This window comes from Oncorhynchus tshawytscha, unplaced genomic scaffold (assembly GCF_018296145.1).
Source record: "Oncorhynchus tshawytscha isolate Ot180627B unplaced genomic scaffold, Otsh_v2.0 Un_scaffold_3920_pilon_pilon, whole genome shotgun sequence".
NCBI classification, from domain to species: Eukaryota; Metazoa; Chordata; class Actinopteri; order Salmoniformes; family Salmonidae; genus Oncorhynchus; species Oncorhynchus tshawytscha.
In genome coordinates, this window is record NW_024609812.1 from 225602 (window position 1) to 245811 (window position 20210).

Sequence of the window (20210 nt, forward strand, 5' to 3'; positions counted from 1 at the left end):
AACTGAAAAAAAAAGAACTTGCTACAAAAAATTAAACAAAATAAAAAACTAAAAAGTGGTGTGTACATATGTATTCACCCCCTTTACTATGAAGCTCCTAAATAATATCTGGTGCAACCAATTACCTTCAGAAGTCACACAATTAGTTAAATACAGTCCACCTGTGTGCAATCTAAGTGTCACATGATCTGTCACATGATCTCAGTATATATACACCTGTTCTGAAAGGCCCTAGAGTCTGCAACACCACCAAGCAAGGGGTGCCACCAAGTAAGCGGCACTATGAAGACCAAGGAGCTTTCCAAACAGGTCAGGGACAAAGTTGTGGAGATGTATTGGGTTGGGTTATAGAGATCAGGGTTGGGTTATAAAAAATATTGGAAACTTTGAACATCCTACGGAACACCATTAAATCCTTTCTTAAAAAATTGAAAGAATATGGCACCACAACAAACCTGCCAAGAGAGGGCTGCCCACCAAAACTCACGGACCAGGCAATGAGGGCATTAATCAGAGAGGCAACAAAGATAACCCTGAAGGAGCTGCAAAGCTCCACAGCGGAGATTGGAGTATCTGTCCATAGGACCACTTTAAGCCGTACACTCCACAGAGCTGGGCTTTACAGACGATTGGCCAGAAAAAAATGTTTGGTGTTTGCCAAAAGGCATGTGGGAGACTCCCCAAACATATGGAAGAAGGTACTCTGGTCAGATGAGACTAAAATTGAGCTTTTTGGTCATCAAGGAAAACGCTATGTCTTGCACAAACCCTATCCCTCATCACCCCGAGAACACCATCCCCGCATGGTGGTGGAAGCATCATGCTGTGGGGATGTCCCAGGGACTGGGAAACTGCTCAGAATTGAAGGAATGATGGATGGTAATAAATACAGGGAAATTCTTGAGGGAAACCTGTTTGTCTTCCAAAGATTTGAGACTGGGATAGGAGGTTCGCCTTCCAGCAGGACAATAACCCTAAGCATACTGCTAAAGCAGTTTAAGGGGAAACATGTAAATGTCTTGGAATGGCCTAGTCAAAGCCCAGACCTCCATTCAATTGAGAATCTGTGGTATGACTTAAAGATTGCTGTACACAAGCGGAACCCATCCAACTTGAAGGAGCTGGAGCAGTTTTGCCTTGAAAAATGGGAAAAAATCCCAGTGGCTAAATGTGCCAAGCTTATAGAGACATATCCCAAGAGAATTGCAACTGTAATTGCTGCAAAAGGGGGCTCTACAAAGTATTGACTTTGGGGGGGTGAATAGTTATGTATGCTCAAGTTATCTGTTTTTTTGTCTTATTTCTTGTTTGTTTCCCAATAAAAAACATTTTGTATCTTCAAAGTGGTAGGCATGTTGTGTTAATCAAATGATACAAACCCCTTAAAAATCTATATTAATTCCAGGTTGTAAGGCAACAAAATGTGAAAAATACCAAGGGGGGTGAATACTTTCGCAAGCCACTGTATAGTGTACTGCTTTTGAATAGGGCACCATTTAGGACACAGCCAGAGAGAAGGTTCTGTCAGGGTCTGTGACCAGTATGTGTTGAGTTATAGCGTGTCATGGCTGACAGCTGGCGAGCCCCTATAAACCCAGTAGCCCCATTCCTGCTGTCGGCCATTAAAGATGACTTCACTGATCTACCTCAGCTTGTCAAACACAGCATCCTGCAGAAAGGCTTAGCTGCTCATCAAAACTAGATTGATTTGTTAACTTTTTTATCCTCTGGAATTTTTGAAGATAGTGTTGATTCCTGTTTTGCTGATTTAATGCGTGGGAATATGGCCTTTAAACAGAGGTTTATTTAAGCAATAAGGCATGAGGAGGTGTGGTATATGGCCAATATACCACTGTTAAGGGCTGTTCTTATGCACGATGCAACGCAGAGTGCCTGTATACAGCCATTAGCCGTGGTATATTGGTCATACACCACAAACCCCTGAGGTGCCTTATTGCTAATATAAACTGGTTACCAACGTGATTCGAGCAGTTAAAATAAATGTTTTGTCATACCGGTGGTATATGGGTATGTCAGCCAATCAGTATACAGGGCTCGAACCACCCAGTTTATAATACCAGGTACATAGCTTCACCAACCTTATTTGTTTGAATCCCGAGCCGACTAGGTGAAGAATCTGTCTGTGCCCTTGAGCAAGGCACTTAACCCTAATTGCTCCTGTAAGTCTCTCTGGACAAGAGTGTCTGCTAAATGACTACAAAGTAAATGCAGGTATAAATTAGAGTGGGATGAGTGTTGCTACAGTAGATATCTCTGTTGTATTTCATTGTGTTTTCTTGTTATTCATACTGTTACAGCTCTCCTGAAGTTCATCTGGGTTCCCAAATCAAAAAGCCTTATTTACCCAAAGACATTATTCCCAAAGTGCCAGTAACCCAGCCTAGACCCCCAAAGAGCAAGCAGCAACACCTCCCTGAAAGAAGAACCAGACGTGGAGGGATCTTTGATTCCCTGATAATAATACATTGTATCTGTTTAACTCTTTGTTTAACCAGCTTTGATTAACAATAACTGTTGGTTTTCTAGATTAGGAAGATGTATCTGACTGCTAGGGCTGAGGAAAGAGTCATACACTGATGAATGAAGTGGGACTGTGGTTTCTGGATATTTATGAGTGTCACCTGGCTAATTCACTGTTCCTGCTCCATGGAGGATCTCCTGGGGCTAAATCCTTTCTAGAAACTTCAGTAAATATCTGTCATTGACTCCAATGCATGACTACACACACACACACACACACACACACACACACACACACACACACACACACGCACGCACACTTTCATCCTTAGATACTGCATAGTTCCTGCTGTCAATGCTGTACTACTCTGTCTGAGACTAAGTGTGGAAAATCCAGTGTTGTCCTCATTCCTTCTTTTCATCCTAGCAGAGATAATAGATGACCTGGAGCCAGTGGGTTTGGCGACGGATATGTAGTGAGGGCCAGACACAGCGTACAGGTCGCAGTGGTGGGTAGTATATGGGGCTTTGGTGATAAAATGGATGGCACTGTGATAGACTGCATCCAATTTGCAGTAGAGTGATGGAGCACACAGAGAAAGAAGGGAGCAGAGAGACATCGAAAGAAGGGAGCAGCGAAAGAAGGGAGCAGAGAGACATCGAAAGAAGGGAGCAGAGAGACAGAGGAAGAAGGGAGAAGAGAGACAGAGAAAGAAGGGACCAGAGAGACAGAGAAAGAAGGGAGCAGAGAGACATCGAAAGAAGGGAGCAGTGAAAGAAGGGAGCAGAGAGACATCGAAAGAAGGGAGCAGAGAGACATCGAAAGAAGGGAGCAGAGAGACATCGAAAGAAGGGAGCAGTGAAAGAAGGGAGCAGAGAGACATCGAAAGAAGGGAGCAGCGAAAGAAGGGAGCAGAGAGACATCGAAAGAAGGGAGCAGCGAAAGAAGGGAGCAGAGAGACATCGAAAGAAGGGAGCAGAGAGACATCGAAAGAAGGGAGCAGAGAGACAGAGGAAGAAGGGAGAAGAGAGACAGAGAAAGAAGGGAGCAGAGAGACATCGAAAGAAGGGAGCAGCGAAAGAAGGGAGCAGAGAGACATCGAAAGAAGGGAGCAGCGAAAGAAGGGAGCAGAGAGACATCGAAAGAAGGGAGCAGAGAGACATCGAAAGAAGGGAGCAGAGAGACAGAGGAAGAAGGGAGAAGAGAGACAGAGAAAGAAGGGAGCAGAGAGACATCGAAAGAAGGGAGCAGAAAGACAGAGAAAGAAGGGAGCAGAGAGACAGAGAAAGAAGGGAGCAGAGAGACAGAGAAAGAAGGGAGAAGAGAGACAGAGGAAGAAGGGAGAAGAGAGACAGAGGAAGAAGGGAGCAGAGAGACAGAGGAAGAAGGGAGAAGAGAGACAGAGAAAGAAGGGAGCAGAGAGACATCGAAAGAAGGGAGCAGAGAGAGAGGAAGAAGGGAGAAGAGAGACAGAGAAAGAAGGGAGCAGAGAGACATCGAAAGAAGGGAGCAGAAAGACAGAGAAAGAAGGGAGCAGAGAGACATCGAAAGAAGGGAGCAGAGAGACAGAGGAAGAAGGGAGAAGAGAGACAGAGAAAGAAGGGAGCAGAGAGACATCGAAAGAAGGGAGCAGAAAGACAGAGAAAGAAGGGAGCAGAGAGACAGAGAAAGAAGGGAGCAGAAAGACAGAGAAAGAAGGGAGCAGAGAGACAGAGAAAGAAGGGAGCAGAGAGACAGAGGAAGAAGGGAGAAGAGAGACAGAGAAAGAAGGGACCAGAGAGACAGAGAAAAAAGGGAGCAGAGAGACAGAGAAAGAAGGGAGCAGAGAGACAGAGGAAGAAGGGAGAAGAGAGACAGAGAAAGAAGGGAGCAGCAAAAGAAGGGAGCAGAGAGACAGAGAAAGAAGGGAGCAGCGAAAGAAGGGAGCAGAGAGACATCAAAAGAAGGGAGCAGAAAGACAGAGAAAGAAGGGAGAAGAGAGACAGAAAGAAGGGAGCAGAGAGACAGAGAAAGAAGGGAGCAGAAAGACAGAGAAAGAAGGGAGCAGAGAGACAGAGAAAGAAGGGAGAAGAGAGACAGAGGAAGAAGGGAGAAGAGAGACAGAGGAAGAAGGGAGAAGAGAGACAGAGAAAGAAGGGAGAAGAGAGACAGAGAAAGAAGGGAGCAGAGAGACATAGAAAGAAGGGAGCAGAGAGACAGAGAAAGAAGGGAGCAGAGAGACAGAGAAAGAAGGGAGAAGAGAGACAGAGAAAGAACGGAGAAGAGAGACAGAGAAAGAAGGGAGCAGAGAGACAGAGAAAGAGTCAATGGAGGTAAAAGGTAGTAATACATTCCTGTCAGGGTCAAGAAACACATAAATAACACCCTTTCTCTCTCTCTCTCTGTCTCTCTCTCTCTCTCTCTTTCTCTCTCTCTCTCTCTCTCTCTCTGTCAGAGAGTGAGCCAACAGGTTACAGCAGCTCCACACCCCCCCTCTCTAACTGTTCTCATTCATTCACTCTACCTACTCACACACACTTCTTCTCTCACACACAGTACACAATCTACTGTATGTGAGTGTTGCAACTACTTATTTTACGGAATACAATACAATACAATCTCGGATTCTTACTTCTCCCCTGTGGGCACTTCTAAACTTTTTCTCAGGGATTTTTTTCTCTCACAACCTGGCAACCCGTAGAGAGCAGCAAGCAGCAGTTGCCAGAACAAGTTGCCAGAACAAGAGGATGTGTCCTATCCCTGGAGAGGTAAGCAAGAAGCTTTTAGGGGCTCTGTGAGTGGGCCACTACTTTCACTGTCTCTTACTGGCTGTGTCTCAAATGGCACCCTACTCTTTATATAGTTACCTACATTTGATTAGAAAAGTAGCGCACTATATAGGGAATAGGGTGTAATCTGGGAGACACCCACTGTCTCTGCCAGTTCTAAAGTTAACACCCAGCTACAGTCTGGTAATTGTGGAACAAATTTGGAAACTGTTATTTTCTGAACGCGCCGTTCCACTCAATATAGTTTTCAAAGAGAGAGAAACTAGCAGAGCTAATGCAGCTGAAAAGGCTTTGGCAGAAAATGGAAGCATTTATTTCTATATAATGTGTTTAAGGAGCCTTTCCCCCTACTTTATGTTCAGGAATTCATTGCATTCCCAGCATTACTCATGCTTTGAAACATAATGTCTGAGGCAAGAGGAAAGTGCATTGTAGCATTAAAGCAAAGAACCTGTTGCGGACTGCTACTGCCACATCCACACTGTGTAGAGGGGATGCCTGCACAGGAACACTCTTCGAAAAAAGGCTCCTAAAAGGGTTCTTTGACTGTCCACATAGTAGAACACGTTTTGGTTCCATATAGAACCCTTTTTGGCTCCATGTAGAACCCTCTGTAGACTGGGTTCTAGATGGAACTCAAAAGGGTTCTTCCTGTAACCCACAAGGGTTCAAAAGGTTCTCCTATGGGGAAAGCCGAAGAACCCTTAAAGGTTCTAGATAGCAGGAGCACATGAAGGTCCCTGTTGTATCTGAGAGCTGGAGCATAATGTGATGAGCCTGGAGTGTACTATAGGGAACTCCCCATGTATAGACATGTCTGTATAGAATAACTAGCATTAGGAAGTGGTGATAAAATGGAATCATAATGATTCATTACTTTGTAATATTAAGGACTGTATGCCTGTGTGTGTGTGTGTGTGTGTGTGTGTGTGTGTGTGTGTGTGTGTGTGTGTGTGTGTGTGTGTGTGTGTGTGTGTGTGTGTGTGTGTGTGTGCATGCGTACACGTGTATTTTGTGTACATGTTTATCTTGATAATACTACATATCCCAATTTCTGGGAATCACCTAGATACTACAGCTTGAGGCAGGCACACACACACACACACACACACATACACACACGCTTGTGTTTACACCCTGTGTGTGTGTCTGTTTGTGTTTGTTTGTGTTTGTGTGTGTGTGTGCCTTTTCAATGCTCCCAATTTCACACCTGCAGGGATAATCCTCTGTGATGTGGAAAATGCCATTATGTAGAAATAGCTGACATGCGGTTGGACTTGTAGGGCATGTGGTACCAAATGGAGAGAGAGAGAGATGGAGTATTATATAGGGAGAGATAGCAGGGGAATGGTAGCGAAAGAGAAATGAAGTTGGAGAGAGAGAGAGAGAGACCATGTTTATGTCCTCTACCTTTAATCCACTCTGAGCTGTAATACACTAACTGGGGCCAGACAGACACAATACCCTCTCCAGTGCTAAGGTGAGGCTGCCAGGCTGGACACAAGTGATTGCATTGTGAGAGCGTTGCAGGGACGTTGTCAGAGGTTGCTGAGTGCTGCTGACCTGTTTGTGAGTGTAGCCTTTGCAGAAATGCCCCCTCTGCATCTTCAGAGTGAGGCCTGGTCCATTGCTGATTAAGAGTCCATAGAAGTGTGCACTTACATCATTGCAGACCTGGGTCAGTACAGAACATAATATGTCAAGTACTTTCAAATGCCTGCAAGTATTTGAAGCGCGCTTGAATTAGCTTGAAGTTTGCACTTTCGGGACTATGTATTTGGTTCCATTGTACTGGGCAGCTTAATCAATCTTAGCTCAAGTATTATATTTGGATAATTGGTGAAGTTGAAAGAAGCAGAGGGTTCATTTGGTGTAGTTTAAAGAAGCAGAGGGTTCTATTGGTGAAGTTGAAAGAAGCAGAGGGTTCAATTGGTGAAGTTGAAAGAAGCAGAGGGTTCATTTGGTGTAGTTTAAAGAAGCAGAGGGTTCTATTGGTGAAGTTGAAAGAAGCAGAGGGTTCATTTGGTGTAGTTTAAAGAAGCAGAGGGTTCTATTGGTGAAGTTGAAAGAAGCAGAGGGTTCATTTGGTGAAGTTGAAAGAAGCAGAGGGTTCATTTGGTGAAGTTGAAAGAGGCAGAGGGTTCTATTGGTGAAGTTGAAAGAAGCAGAGGGTTCTATTGGTGAAGTTGAAAGAAGCAGAGGGTTCATTTGGTGTAGTTTAAAGAAGCAGAGGGTTCTATTGGTGAAGTTGAAAGAAGCAGAGGGCTCTATTGGTGAAGTTGAAAGAAACAGAGGGTTCTATTGGTGAAGTTGAAAGAAGCAGAGGGTTCTATTGGTGAAGTTGAAAGAAGCAGAGGGTCCTTTTGACTAACACATGTTTGACCCCTTGTGAAGTAGCCTCCATCTTTGATTTTCTCCCCTGTGACCTCAGGGAACATCAGTTGACACTCTAACCATCTTACTATGTCTGTAATGAGCAACAGATGTCTTCACAGTCTGACTTGGGGAAAGATGTAGTAAGTTCCAACCCAGGATGAGTACATGAACCTACTTTACACAGAGAGATGCACTTTGGTCAGCAGGTTACTCAGAAGGCAGACCCAGATGAAGCCCACTCCTGGAGAGGGAAAAAGCACTTTCAGTGGAGACTCACCATTGAGCTTTATACGTCTAGGAAGAAGGGTCCAGAAAGCCAGCCCTTACTGTAAAAGTATGCTCTAGTTGCAAACCAGTTTGCCTTACTGTCTGTGGCTTGTGACTATGATATACAGATGTCAGATCTTAATTTGATCACTCTTTTGTTGCTGAGAATGTTCTAACTTGTAGTGTATTTGAGTATAAAAAAGGCTTCTAAAGTTTGTAATTTTCACTTTTAAATGTCAGACTTAATTTTCCCTAACAAGAAATGTATCAACCCCAACAATAATGTCCATTAATTATTATCCACATAATAATTCATAATAATGTCCTGTTGCTGCAAGTTGCCCAAATGAAGATCCTACATCTGTAAACTGATGTCAGGTTTCTACAACTGTAAGTTTCTACACTCTAACATGTAAAGTATGTAGCAGGATACAAGCAGAGACAGGACTGGCTTGGATTGGTATGTGAATGGAGAGGTGTTGTGTATCTTCTGGGTATGCTGTGTAACCTCTGGCAGCTCTCCCATCTGACTGGCTGTAAACTCAACATGCCTCTCAAACAGTCAAACACCCTGACGTTATCTGGCCAGGCCTTCAAACTGCTGTGAAATAAAACTATGGGGAAAAATGTTCAGATTTCATTTCTACCTGAAGTTGATCTGAAGTTGATCTACGGTCTAGAGAGGTGATATGGATGGTTTGATGGAGGGATGGATGTTTTGATGGAGGGATGGATGGTTTGATGGAGGGATGGATGTTTCGATGGAGGGATGGATGTTTCGATGGATGGTTTGATGGAGGGATGGATGTTTTGATGGATGGATGGTTTGATGGAGGGATGGATGTTTTGATGGATGGATGTTTTGATGGAGGGATGGATGGTTCGATGGATGGAGGGATGGATGGTTCGATGGAGGGATGGATGGTTCGATGGAGGGATGGATGTTTTGATGGATGGATGGTTTGATGGAGGGATGGATGTTTTGATGGATGGATGTTTTGATGGAGGGATGGATGGTTTGATGGAGGGATGGATGGTTTGATGGAGGGATGGATGGTTCGATGGAGAGATGGATGTTTCGATGGAGGGATGGATGTTTTGATGGAGGGATGGATGTTTTGATGGAGGGATGGATGGTTTGATGGAGGGATGGATGTTTCGATGGAGGGATGGATGTTTCGATGGATGGTTTGATGGAGGGATGGATGTTTTGATGGATGGATGGTTTGATGGAGGGATGGATGTTTTGATGGAGGGATGGATGGTTCGATGGAGAGATGGATGTTTCGATGGAGGGATGGATGTTTTGATGGAGGGATGGATGTTTTGATGGAGGGATGGATGTTATGATGGAGGGATGGATGTTTCGATGGAGGGATGGATGTTTTTATGGAGGGATGGATGTTTCGATGGAGGGATGGATGTTTTGATGGAGGGATGGATGTTTTGATGGAGGGATGGATGTTTTGATGGATGGATGGATGGATGGATGTTTCGATGGATGGTTTGATGGAGGGATGGATGTTTTGATGGAGGGATGGATGTTTTGATGGAGGGATGGATGGTTTGATGGAGGGATGGATGGTTTGATGGAGGGATGGATGTTTTGATGGATGGATGGATGTTTCGATGGATGTTTTGATGGAGGGATGGATGTTTTGATGGAGGGATGTTTTGATGGAGGGATGGATGTTTTGATGGAGGGATGGATGGTTCGATGGAGGGATGGATGGTTCGATGGAGAGATGGATGTTTCGATGGAGGGATGGATGTTTTGATGGAGGGATGGATGTTTTGATGGAGGGATGGATGTTTTGATGGATGGATGGATGGATGTTTCGATGGATGGTTTGATGGAGGGATGTTTTGATGGAGGGATGGATGTTTTGATGGAGGGATGGATGTTTTGATGGAGGGATGGATGGTTTGATGGAGGGATGGATGGTTTGATGGAGGGATGGATGTTTTGATGGATGGATGGATGTTTCGATGGATGTTTTGATGGAGGGATGGATGGTTCGATGGAGGGATGGATGTTTTGATGGAGGGATGGATGTTTTGATGGAGGGATGGATGGTTCGATGGAGAGATGGATGTTTCGATGGAGGGATGGATGTTTTGATGGAGGGATGGATGTTTTGATGGAGGGATGGATGTTATGATGGAGGGATGGATGTTTCGATGGAGGGATGGATGTTTTTATGGAGGGATGGATGTTTCGATGGAGGGATGGATGTTTTGATGGAGGGATGGATGTTTTGATGGAGGGATGGATGTTTTGATGGATGGATGGATGGATGGATGTTTCGATGGATGGTTTGATGGAGGGATGGATGTTTTGATGGAGGGATGGATGTTTTGATGGAGGGATGGATGGTTTGATGGAGGGATGGATGGTTTGATGGAGGGATGGATGTTTTGATGGATGGATGGATGTTTCGATGGATGTTTTGATGGAGGGATGGATGTTTTGATGGAGGGATGTTTTGATGGAGGGATGGATGTTTTGATGGAGGGATGGATGGTTCGATGGAGGGATGGATGGTTCGATGGAGAGATGGATGTTTCGATGGAGGGATGGATGTTTTGATGGAGGGATGGATGTTTTGATGGAGGGATGGATGTTTTGATGGATGGATGGATGGATGATGGATTTGATGGATGGTTTGATGGAGGGGGATGTTTTGATGGAGGGATGGATGTTTTGATGGAGGGATGGATGGTTTGATGGAGGGATGGATGGTTTGATGGAGGGATGGATGTTTTGATGGATGGATGGATGTTTCGATGGATGTTTTGATGGAGGGATGGATGGTTCGATGGAGGGATGGATGTTTTGATGGAGGGATGGATGTTTTGATGGAGGGATGGATGGTTCGATGGAGAGATGGATGTTTCGATGGAGGGATGGATGTTTTGATGGAGGGATGGATGTTTTGATGGAGGGATGGATGTTATGATGGAGGGATGGATGTTTCGATGGAGGGATGGATGTTTTTATGGAGGGATGGATGTTTCGATGGAGGGATGGATGTTTTGATGGAGGGATGGATGTTTTGATGGAGGGATGGATGTTTTGATGGATGGATGGATGGATGTTTCAATGGATGGTTTGATGGAGGGATGTTTTGATGGAGGGATGGATGTTTTGATGGAGGGATGGATGTTTTGATGGAGGGATGGATGGTTTGATGGAGGGATGGATGGTTTGATGGAGGGATGGATGTTTTGATGGATGGATGGATGTTTCGATGGATGTTTTGATGGAGGGATGGATGTTTTGATGGAGGGATGTTTTGATGGAGGGATGGATGTTTTGATGGAAGGACGGATGTTTTGATAGAGTGATGGAGAGATTCAGAGATGGGGTGAGGGGTTAAGGGGGAGATGTAGCTCTATCTGGTATCTGCATTTACTTGCTGAGCTAAGACAGACTTGACACACACACACACACCTACTGTAGGGAAAGGCAAAAATACAGAGATACTATAAATGCCATCTAAAAATCACAACCTCACCATAGCTAATCTATTGACCTTTTATAACCTCTAAAAGTCTAAGCCGTTTGGGAGGCTTTTACTAGGCTGACATATGGAATTGTTTTAAGATGGTCATACCATGGATCATTCAGCTATTTGATATTTTAGAACCCCTTTGTAACTCGTCCACTGCAGATGAGGAAGGCCGACATACGCGGAAACCCCTGATATCTCCAGCTTAAACCTTTCTCATTATGTTACTTAGAGTGATGCAGGGGGTGCGTCAACAGACTCTTAAGGATCAGAAATGTTGTCTTTTAAATGTATCTGAAGCCCTGTCTTTGCAGAAGCACCTTTTAATGTCACGTCAGCAAAGCAGATAGAAAATTCCAATTGGCCTGAAATGTAGAGTAGCCTTGAGGCTATGCTCTCCTTCCAGGGACTCCATGACCTGGAATGTAGAGTAGCCTTGAGGCTATGCTCTCCTTCCAGGGACTCCATGACCTGGAATGCATGCACTTTCTCTTCTGAAGTGTGTGTGTGTGTGTGTGTGTGTGTGTGTGTGTGTGTGTGTGTGTGTGTGTGTGTGTGTGTGTGTGTGTGTGTGTGTGTGTGTGTGTCCTGAAGGGAGAGATTGGTGGAAACAATCATTAACCTTGGATTGCAGACCCAATGTACCTTCATAGACAGTTAATACGTATCCTTTCCCAGACCTGATTAGTGGGAGGAACTCTTAAGGTTTCACCAGACACACTTCTCCTCTTTGAAATGTATTGCTATACTGCAGGCCGTGACATGTTAATGCAAAGGACACCAGATTTCATGGTCTGGTCACAGAGAACTTGCTGTCTATTAGATTGTAGATTAGGGACCGCACAAAGAAATACTGACACACACACAGATGGACACACATATATACACACAAACACACACACACACACACGTGGACACACACACACATCGACACAGATGCGTACCTACAGGTGGAGATGAGAGCTGGACACAGAAATCTGTTATTACAGATTTTCTTTGGTGTCGCAATCAAACTCAACACACACACACACACACACACACACACAGACACACACACACACACACACACACACACACACACACACACACACACACACACACACACACACACACACACACACACACACACACAACACACACACACACACAGGAAACAATTAGCTATGGTGTCTTAGCCTAGCTCAGGGATTAATCAGACCTGGTATGTGAGTTCCAGGGCTATGAGTGGGAGAAGGCTTCAGGGCAGGGGGCTCGACTAATCTCTTCCCCAGGATAGGTGTTCTGGTCTGGGGGACCGTGGCAGGCCAGGTATGCCTCAAAGCCTAGGTAGATGCTATGGCTCCCATTCCAGACGACCTTAATTCTGAGGGAATGGTTATGCAGTTTAGACTATATGGAATATAATGACCAGAATCAGGAAGTAGACTTGGGAAAAATCTGGGCCTTAGTTATAGGCTTTAACTTTATCTCATAATTTGATCAGGTCACATTGTCAGGAAAAAGACCCATATGGTAGTTAACTGACTGTTATCTACTGAAAGGGATAGGCATGATTCATCATCTGAAATGTCATGGCTTTGATATGATTTCATGAATACTGTGAATATTTTACTATCGTGATGGTTTTCAGTTGCTTAGAGCAGGGTGTTGATTTAGTATATCAGTGTTGTTCGCTGTGAGATGGTGAATGTTCATTGTGCCTAATTGCTTAGCTTGTTTCAAGGGAGCTGTCGACAGTCTCCATAGTAACAACCTTGGTACTGACGTGTTGTAGACAGGAGTATATTCATGGCCATGTGCACAAATAGAAGTCCTGCCGTGAGGCCTTGATCGCCCAGGTTTCTTACAAAGTGAACATTCGTTAGGGGTCCACATTGTGGTAGCCATGTTCAACTGTGTGAAACATCACACTGACTGTTAGCTACTGAACGGGATGTGCGTGATTCACCATCTGAAATGTCATGGCTTTGATATGATTTGGTGAATATTTGACTATCGTGATGGTTCTCAGCTGCTTAGAGGAGGGTGTTGATTCCTGCATGGGAAACAAATGAGTCAGCTGAATATAGGGATATGCAAGTGGAGCAGATATTATCCTGAATCATACTCATGAAGATAGAGACCTACCTGAGGCCCTCAGACCGTGAGGATGTCCTCTTTCTGGCCTGACATGCTGACCTGGGATCAGTCTAATTCAACATGTGATAGTGTTGTGTAGAAAACACTCATATATGGGCCTTGTTTAACTGTTTCACTTTGTTGCTTTCAGAAAAGATAGAGGAGTCTGAGCTGAATCTTAACGAGGACGTGGATCTGTCGGAGGAGATCTGAGGAGAGGACCAGGAACAGGAGAGAAGAGGAGGAGAAGGAGGGATACAAGAGGAGGAGGAGGACAGAACATGGGCCATTCCTGTTTGTGGATTTTTCTGCTGTCCCTGTCTCTCTCCCACCAGGCAGTCACTGAACAGGCAGAAGGTATTGGATTTGACCTCTTTCTCCCTCTCCATCCCTCTCTCTGCCTCTCTCTCTCTCCTCCCTCTCACCATTTCTCTCCTGACCATTCCCTTTCCTCAGCTTTCTCAACATCTCTCACTATGTCTCTCTGTTTCTCTCTCTCTCCGTCTCTCTCCCCCTCCTCTCTCTCTCCGTCTCTGTTCCTCCTTATCTACCTCACCATTTCTCTACTTGTTCCACTTATCTCCCTGTATCTCACCAAACCTTCCTCTCATTATTTCTTTCCATCCCACCCTCCATCTCGTTATGTCTCCCCACCACCCACTTACCCTTTCCTTTCTTCTCCTCTCTCCGTCCTGTCCTTCTCCTCTCTCCATCCTGTCCTTCTCCTCCTCTCTCCATCCTCTCCTTCTTCTCCTCTCTCCATCCTCTCCTTCTTCTCCTCTCTCTGTCCTCTCCTTCTTCTCCTCTCTCCATCCTGTCCTTCTCCTCTCTACATCCTGTCCTCCTCTCTCCATCCTGTCCTCATTCTCCTCTCTCCATCCTGTCCTTCTCCTCCTCTCTCCATCCTCTCCTTCTTCTCCTCTCTCCATCCTCTCCTTCTTCTCCTCTCTCTGTCCTCTCCTTCTTCTCCTCTCTCCATCCTGTCCTTCTCCTCTCTACATCCTGTCCTCCTCTCTCCATCCTGTCCTCCTTCTCCTCTCTCCATCCTGTTCTTCTCCTCCTCTCTCCATCCTCTCCTTCTTCTCCTCTCTCCATCCTCTCCTTCTTCTCCTCTCTCTGTCCTCTCCTTCTTCTCCTCTCTCCATCCTGTCCTTCTCCTCTCTACATCCTGTCCTCCTCTCTCCATCCTGTCCTCATTCTCCTCTCTCCATCCTGTCCTCATTCTCCTCTCTCCATCCTGTCCTTCTTCTCCTCTCTCCATCCTGTCCTTCTCCTCTCTCCATCCTGTCCTTCTTCTTCTCTCTCCATCCTGTCCTTCTCCTCTTTCCATCCTGTCCTTCTCCTCTCTACGTCCTCGCCTTCTTCTCTTATCTCCATCCTGTCCTTCTTCTCCTCTCTCAGTCCTCTCCTTCTTCTCTTCTCTCCATCCTGTCCTTCTCCTCTCTCCATCCTGTCCTTCTTCTCCTCTCTCAGTCCTCTCCTTCTTCTCTTCTCTCCATCCTGTCCTTCTCCTCTCTCTATCCTGTCCTTCTCCTCTCCCCATCCTGTGCTTCTTCTCCTCTCTCCATCCTGTCCTTCTCCTCTCTCCATCCTGTCCTTCTCCTCTCTCCATCCTGTCCTTCTCCTCTCTCCATCCTGTCCTTCTCTTCTCTCCATCCTGTCATTTTCCTCTCTCCATCCTGTCCTTCTCCTCTCTCCATCCTGTCCTTCTCCTCTCTCCATCCTGTCCTTCTCCTCTCTCCATCCTGTCCTTCTCTTCTCTCCATCCTGTCCTTCTTCTCCTCTCTCCATCCTGTCCTTCTTCTCCTCTCTCCATCCTGTTCTTCTTCTCTTCTCTACATCCTCTCCTTCTTCTATTCTCTCAGTCCTCTCCTTCTTCTCCTCTCTACATCCTCTCCTTCTTCTATTCTCTCAGTCCTCTCCTTCTTCTCCTCTCTCCATCCTGTCCTTCTTCTCCTCTCTCAGTCCTCTCCTTCTTCTATTCTCTCAGTCCTCTCCTTCTTCTCCTCTCTACATCCTCTCCTTCTTCTATTCTCTCCATCCTGTTCTTCTTCTCCTCTCTCCATCCTGTCCTTCTTCTCCTCTCTCCATCCTGTCCTTCTTCTCCTCTCTCAGTCCTCTCCTTCTTCTCCTCTCTCCATCCTGTTCTTCTTCTCCTCTCTCCATCCTGTCCTTCTTCTCCTCTCTCCATCCTGTCCTTCTTCTCCTCTCTCAGTCCTCTCCTTCTTCTCTTCTCTCCATCCTGTCCTTCTTCTCCTCTCTCCATCCTGTCCTTCTTCTCCTCTCTCCATCCTGTCCTTCTCTCTCCATCCTGTCCTTCTTCTCCTCTCTCCATCCTGTCCTTCTTCTCTTATCTCCATCCTGTCCTTCTTCTCCTCTCTCAGTCCTCTCCTTCTTCTCCTCTCTCCATCCTGTCCTTCTTCTCCTCTCTCCATCCTGTTCTTCTTCTCTTCTCTCCATCCTGTTCTTCTTCTCCTCTCTCAGTCCTCTCCTTCTTCTCCTCTCTCCATCCTGTCCTTCTTCTCCTCTCTCCATCCTGTTCTTCTTCTCTTCTCTCCATCCTGTTCTTCTTCTCCTCTCTCAGTCCTCTCCTTCTTCTCCTCTCTCCATCCTGTTCTTCTTCTCCTCTCTCCATCCTGTTCTTCTTCTCCTCTCTCAGTCCTCTCCTTCTTCTCCTCTCTCAGTCCTCTCCTTCTTCTCTTCTCTTCATCCTGTTCTTCTTCTCTTCTCTCCATCCTGTTCTTCTTCTCTTCTCTCCATCCTGTTCTTCTTCTCCTCTCTCCATCCTGTCTTCTTCTCTTCTCTCCATCCTGTTCTTCTTCTCTTCTCTCCATCCTGTTCTTCTTCTCTTCTCTCCATCCTGTTCTTCTTCTCCTCTCTCCATCCTGTCCTTCTTCTCCTCTCTCCATCCTGTCCTTCTTCTCCTCTCTCCATCCTGTCCTTCTCCTCTCTCAGTCCTCTCCTTCTTCTCCTCTCTCCATCCTGTCCTTCTTCTCCTCTCTCCATCCTGTCTTCTTCTCCTCTCTCCATCCTGTCCTTCTTCTCCTCTCTCAGTCCTCTCCTTCTTCTCCTCTCTCCATCCTGTCCTTCTTCTCCTCTCTCAGTCCTCTCCTTCTTCTCCTCTCTCCATCCTGTCCTTCTTCTCCTCTCTCCATCCTGTCCTTCTTCTCCTCTCTCCATCCTGTTCTTCTTCTCCTCTCTCCATCCTGTCCTTCTTCTCCTCTCTCAGTCCTCTCCTTCTTCTCTTCTCTCCATCCTGTTCTTCTTCTCCTCTCTCAGTCCTCTCCTTCTTCTCTTCTCTCCATCCTGTTCTTCTTCTCCTCTCTCAGTCCTCTCCTTCTTCTCTTCTCTCCATCCTGTTCTTCTTCTCCTCTCTCAGTCCTCTCCTTCTTCTCTTCTCTCCATCCTGTCCTTCTTCTCCTCTCTCAGTCCTCTCCTTCTTCTCTTCTCTCCATCCTGTTCTTCTTCTCCTCTCTCCATCCTGTTCTTCTTCTCCTCTCTCCATCCTGTCCTTCTTCTCTTCTCTCCATCCTGTTCTTCTTCTCCTCTCTCAGTCCTCTCCTTCTTCTCTTCTCTCCATCCTGTTCTTCTTCTCCTCTCTCAGTCCTCTCCTTCTTCTCTTCTCTCCATCCTGTCCTTCTTCTCCTCTCTCAGTCCTCTCCTTCTCTTCTCTCCATCCTGTTCTTCTTCTCCTCTCTCCATCCTGTTCTTCTTCTCCTCTCTCCATCCTGTTCTTCTTCTCCTCTCTCCATCCTGTCCTTCTTCTCCTCTCTCCATCCTGTCTTCTTCTCCTCTCTCAGTCCTCTCCTTCTTCTCCTCTCTCAGTCCTCTCCTTCTTCTCCTCTCTCAGTCCTCTCCTTCTTCTCCTCTCTCCATCCTGTCCTTCTTCTCCTCTCTCCATCCTGTCTTCTTCTCATGCTCCGTCTATCTGTTTCAGACACAAGTGCTAGACTAAATAATGTCTGTATGTCCAGTATGTCTAGACACCTGGATGGACTAGGCAGGTAGACAGTGATGCAGACTCAGTCACTCTTCCATCTTTAGACAGGGCATTCTGAACATCTGGGAGCCTCCTGTTCACCACTATCTGTCAGACTACAGTCCACTGTCAAATCTTGGCCTTAGGTTTGGTACTGTACATCATACCTATGTCAAATACATATGTCAAATCTGTTCAAATACTTTAGCTGGGCTTCATTTGGTTTGCCCGGTACATCAGAACCAATGGCATAGTCCCAAAAGTGCAAATTCCAAGCTAAATCAAATGCATGTCTGCTAGAGGTTTACTGTACACAGCTTCTGATGTTCTTGGATGCCATGGAAGGTTGAATTAGCCAATCAACTGGCTAAAGATGAACTCTTGGGGTGGAATCTGATTGGCAGCCAGTAATGCATTTTTTATTTTTTTTAAACTTTCCAACTATTGGAATGAAACAATGTTTGTGCAACACCTAACAACCTCGCTGAGAGGATCTGACCTTTCAGTGTAATGGCTAAGGTGCTGAGGTTGAGTCCCGGTCAGGCTTCCCCTTGAATCTGCAGCAGTACTATAATTCTATGCTTACGGTGTTTAACTGACAGAAGGCTTTAGACTGGGCTTGATTTAAACACCAACGTCACTGACTCTCATGTTCTGTGAGATTAAATGCATTTAAATATGATTTTTTTACGTTACCTTTTTCCCAAAGTAGAACTTAGATGGTGCAGATGGAATTTTGTCAAATACACCAGCCTGGCTGGCAGCTGTGTTGAAACTAGAGGAACCAACTCAAGACTAAAGCCTGTCTGGAAAGGTACCATTGGAGTAGCAACTGTTGCCATTCTTGGGGCTTGTTCTCTTTTGTCAAAGATTCACACATGGATCCAAGTTATTATGTCCCAATATTAGAATGTAGTGAATAATGAACAGACTATTGACTGTGCTGTATTGTTAGATGATGATATGTAGCAACTAGGTGGACAACAGTGGACAGGTACTGAACTATAATGACCCTTCACCATGTGTTGTCTAGCAATTCTAGACATGTGGTTCTCACCTGCCAGACACAGTATACAGTCTGGACAATTTATCTTTTCCCCTCAGTCTGTCTATCTGTCAGTCTGTCTATCTGTCTGTCTGTCTATCTGTCAGTCGGTCTATCTGTCAGTCAGTCTATCTGTCAGTCGGTCTATCTGTCAGTCGGTCTGTCTGTCAGTCTGTCTATCTGTCAGTCTGTCTATCTGTCAGTCTGTCTATCTGTCAGTCTGTCTATCTGTCAGTCTGTCTATCTGTCTATCTGTCAGTCTGTCTATCTGTCAGTCTGTCTATCTGTCTATCTGTCAGTCTGTCTATCTGTCAGTCGGTCTATCTGTCAGTCTGTCTATCTGTCTATCTGTCAGTCTGTCTATCTGTCTATCTGTCAGTCTGTCAGTCTGTCTATCTGTCAGTCTGTCAGTCTGTCTATCTGTCAGTCTGTCAGTCTGTCTATCTGTCTATCTGTCTATCTGTCAGTCTGTCTATCTGTCAGTCTGTCTATCTGTCTATCTGTCAGTCTGTCTATCTGTCAGTCGGTCTATCTGTCAGTCGGTCTATCTGTCAGTCGGTCTATCTGTCAGTCGGTCTGTCTGTCAGTCTGTCTTTCTGTCAGTCTGTCTATCTGTCTATCTGTCAGTCTGTCTATCTGTCAGTCGGTCTATCTGTCAGTCGGTCTATCTGTCAGTCTGTCTATCTGTCAGTCTGTCTATCTGTCAGTCTGTCTATCTGTCTATATGTCTATCTGTCAGTCTGTCTATCTGTCAGTCTGTCTATCTGTCTGTCTGTCTGTCTGTCTGTCTGTCTGTCTGTCTATCTGTCAGTCTGTCTATCTGTCAATCTGTCAATCTGTCAATCTGTCAATCTGTCAGTCTGTCAGTCTGTCTATCTGTCAGTCTGTCTATTTGTCTGAACAATTTATGTGTTTCCTCTCTGTCTGTCTGTCAGTCTGTCTATCTGTCAGTCTGTCTGTCTGTCAGTCTGTCAGTCTGTCTGTCTGTCTGTCTGTCTGTCTGTCTGTCTGTCTGTCTGTCAGTCAGTCTCTCTGTCTGGACAATTTACATTCTTTCCCATCTGTTTGTCTATCCATCTGCCTGTCTGCCTGTCCGTTCGTCGGTCCGTCCTTAAGTCAGTCTGTCTGTCCATCCATTCATCCTTCAGTCAGTCAGTCTGCCTGTCTGTCTGTCCATCCTCCAGTCCATCCATCTGTCTGTCCGTCCGTAAATCTGTCCGTCCGTCAATCTGTCCGTCTGTCAATCTGTCAGTCCGTCAATCTGTCAGTCCGTCAATCTGTCTGTCCGTCAATCTGTCAGTCCGTCAATCTGTCTGTCCATCAATCTGTCTGTCCGTCAATCTGTCCGTCCGTCAATCTGTCCGTCTGTCAATCTGTCAGTCTGTCAATCTGTCAGTCCGTCAATCTGTCTGTCCATCAATCTGTCTGTCCATCAATCTGTCTGTCCATCAATCTGTCTGTCCGTCAATCTGTCTGTCCATCAATCTGTCTGTCCGTCAATCTGTCTGTCCATCAATCTGTCTGTCCGTCAATCTGTCTGTCCATCAATCTGTCTGTCCGTCAATCTGTCTGTCCATCAATCTGTCTGTCCGTCAATCTGTCTGTCCGTGTATTCTCTGCTGTTTCTCTGCTGTTTCTCTGCTGTTTCTCTGCTGTTTCTCTG

At 45.5% G+C, this 20210-nt stretch overlaps 1 protein-coding gene across 9 annotated transcripts in view; it reads left to right on the top strand.

Annotated features, from left to right (window-relative positions):
• Positions 1-4942: 4942 nt before the first annotated feature.
• The window catches only part of col7a1l (collagen type VII alpha 1-like), a 127753-nt gene continuing 112485 nt past the window's right edge, over positions 4943-20210 (top strand). For 7 of the 9 annotated variants that reach the window (XM_042318647.1, XM_042318650.1, XM_042318652.1 and 4 more), the window contains exons 1-2: positions 4944-5229; positions 13675-13880. In XM_042318647.1, coding sequence (XP_042174581.1) covers positions 13805-13880 — 76 coding nt within the window. In that variant the 5' untranslated portion in view covers positions 4944-5229; positions 13675-13804. Of the gene's footprint in view, positions 5230-13674; positions 13881-20210 lie in introns of all 9 variants that reach the window. The other 2 variants (XM_042318654.1, XM_042318655.1) reach the window with 1 other exon arrangement.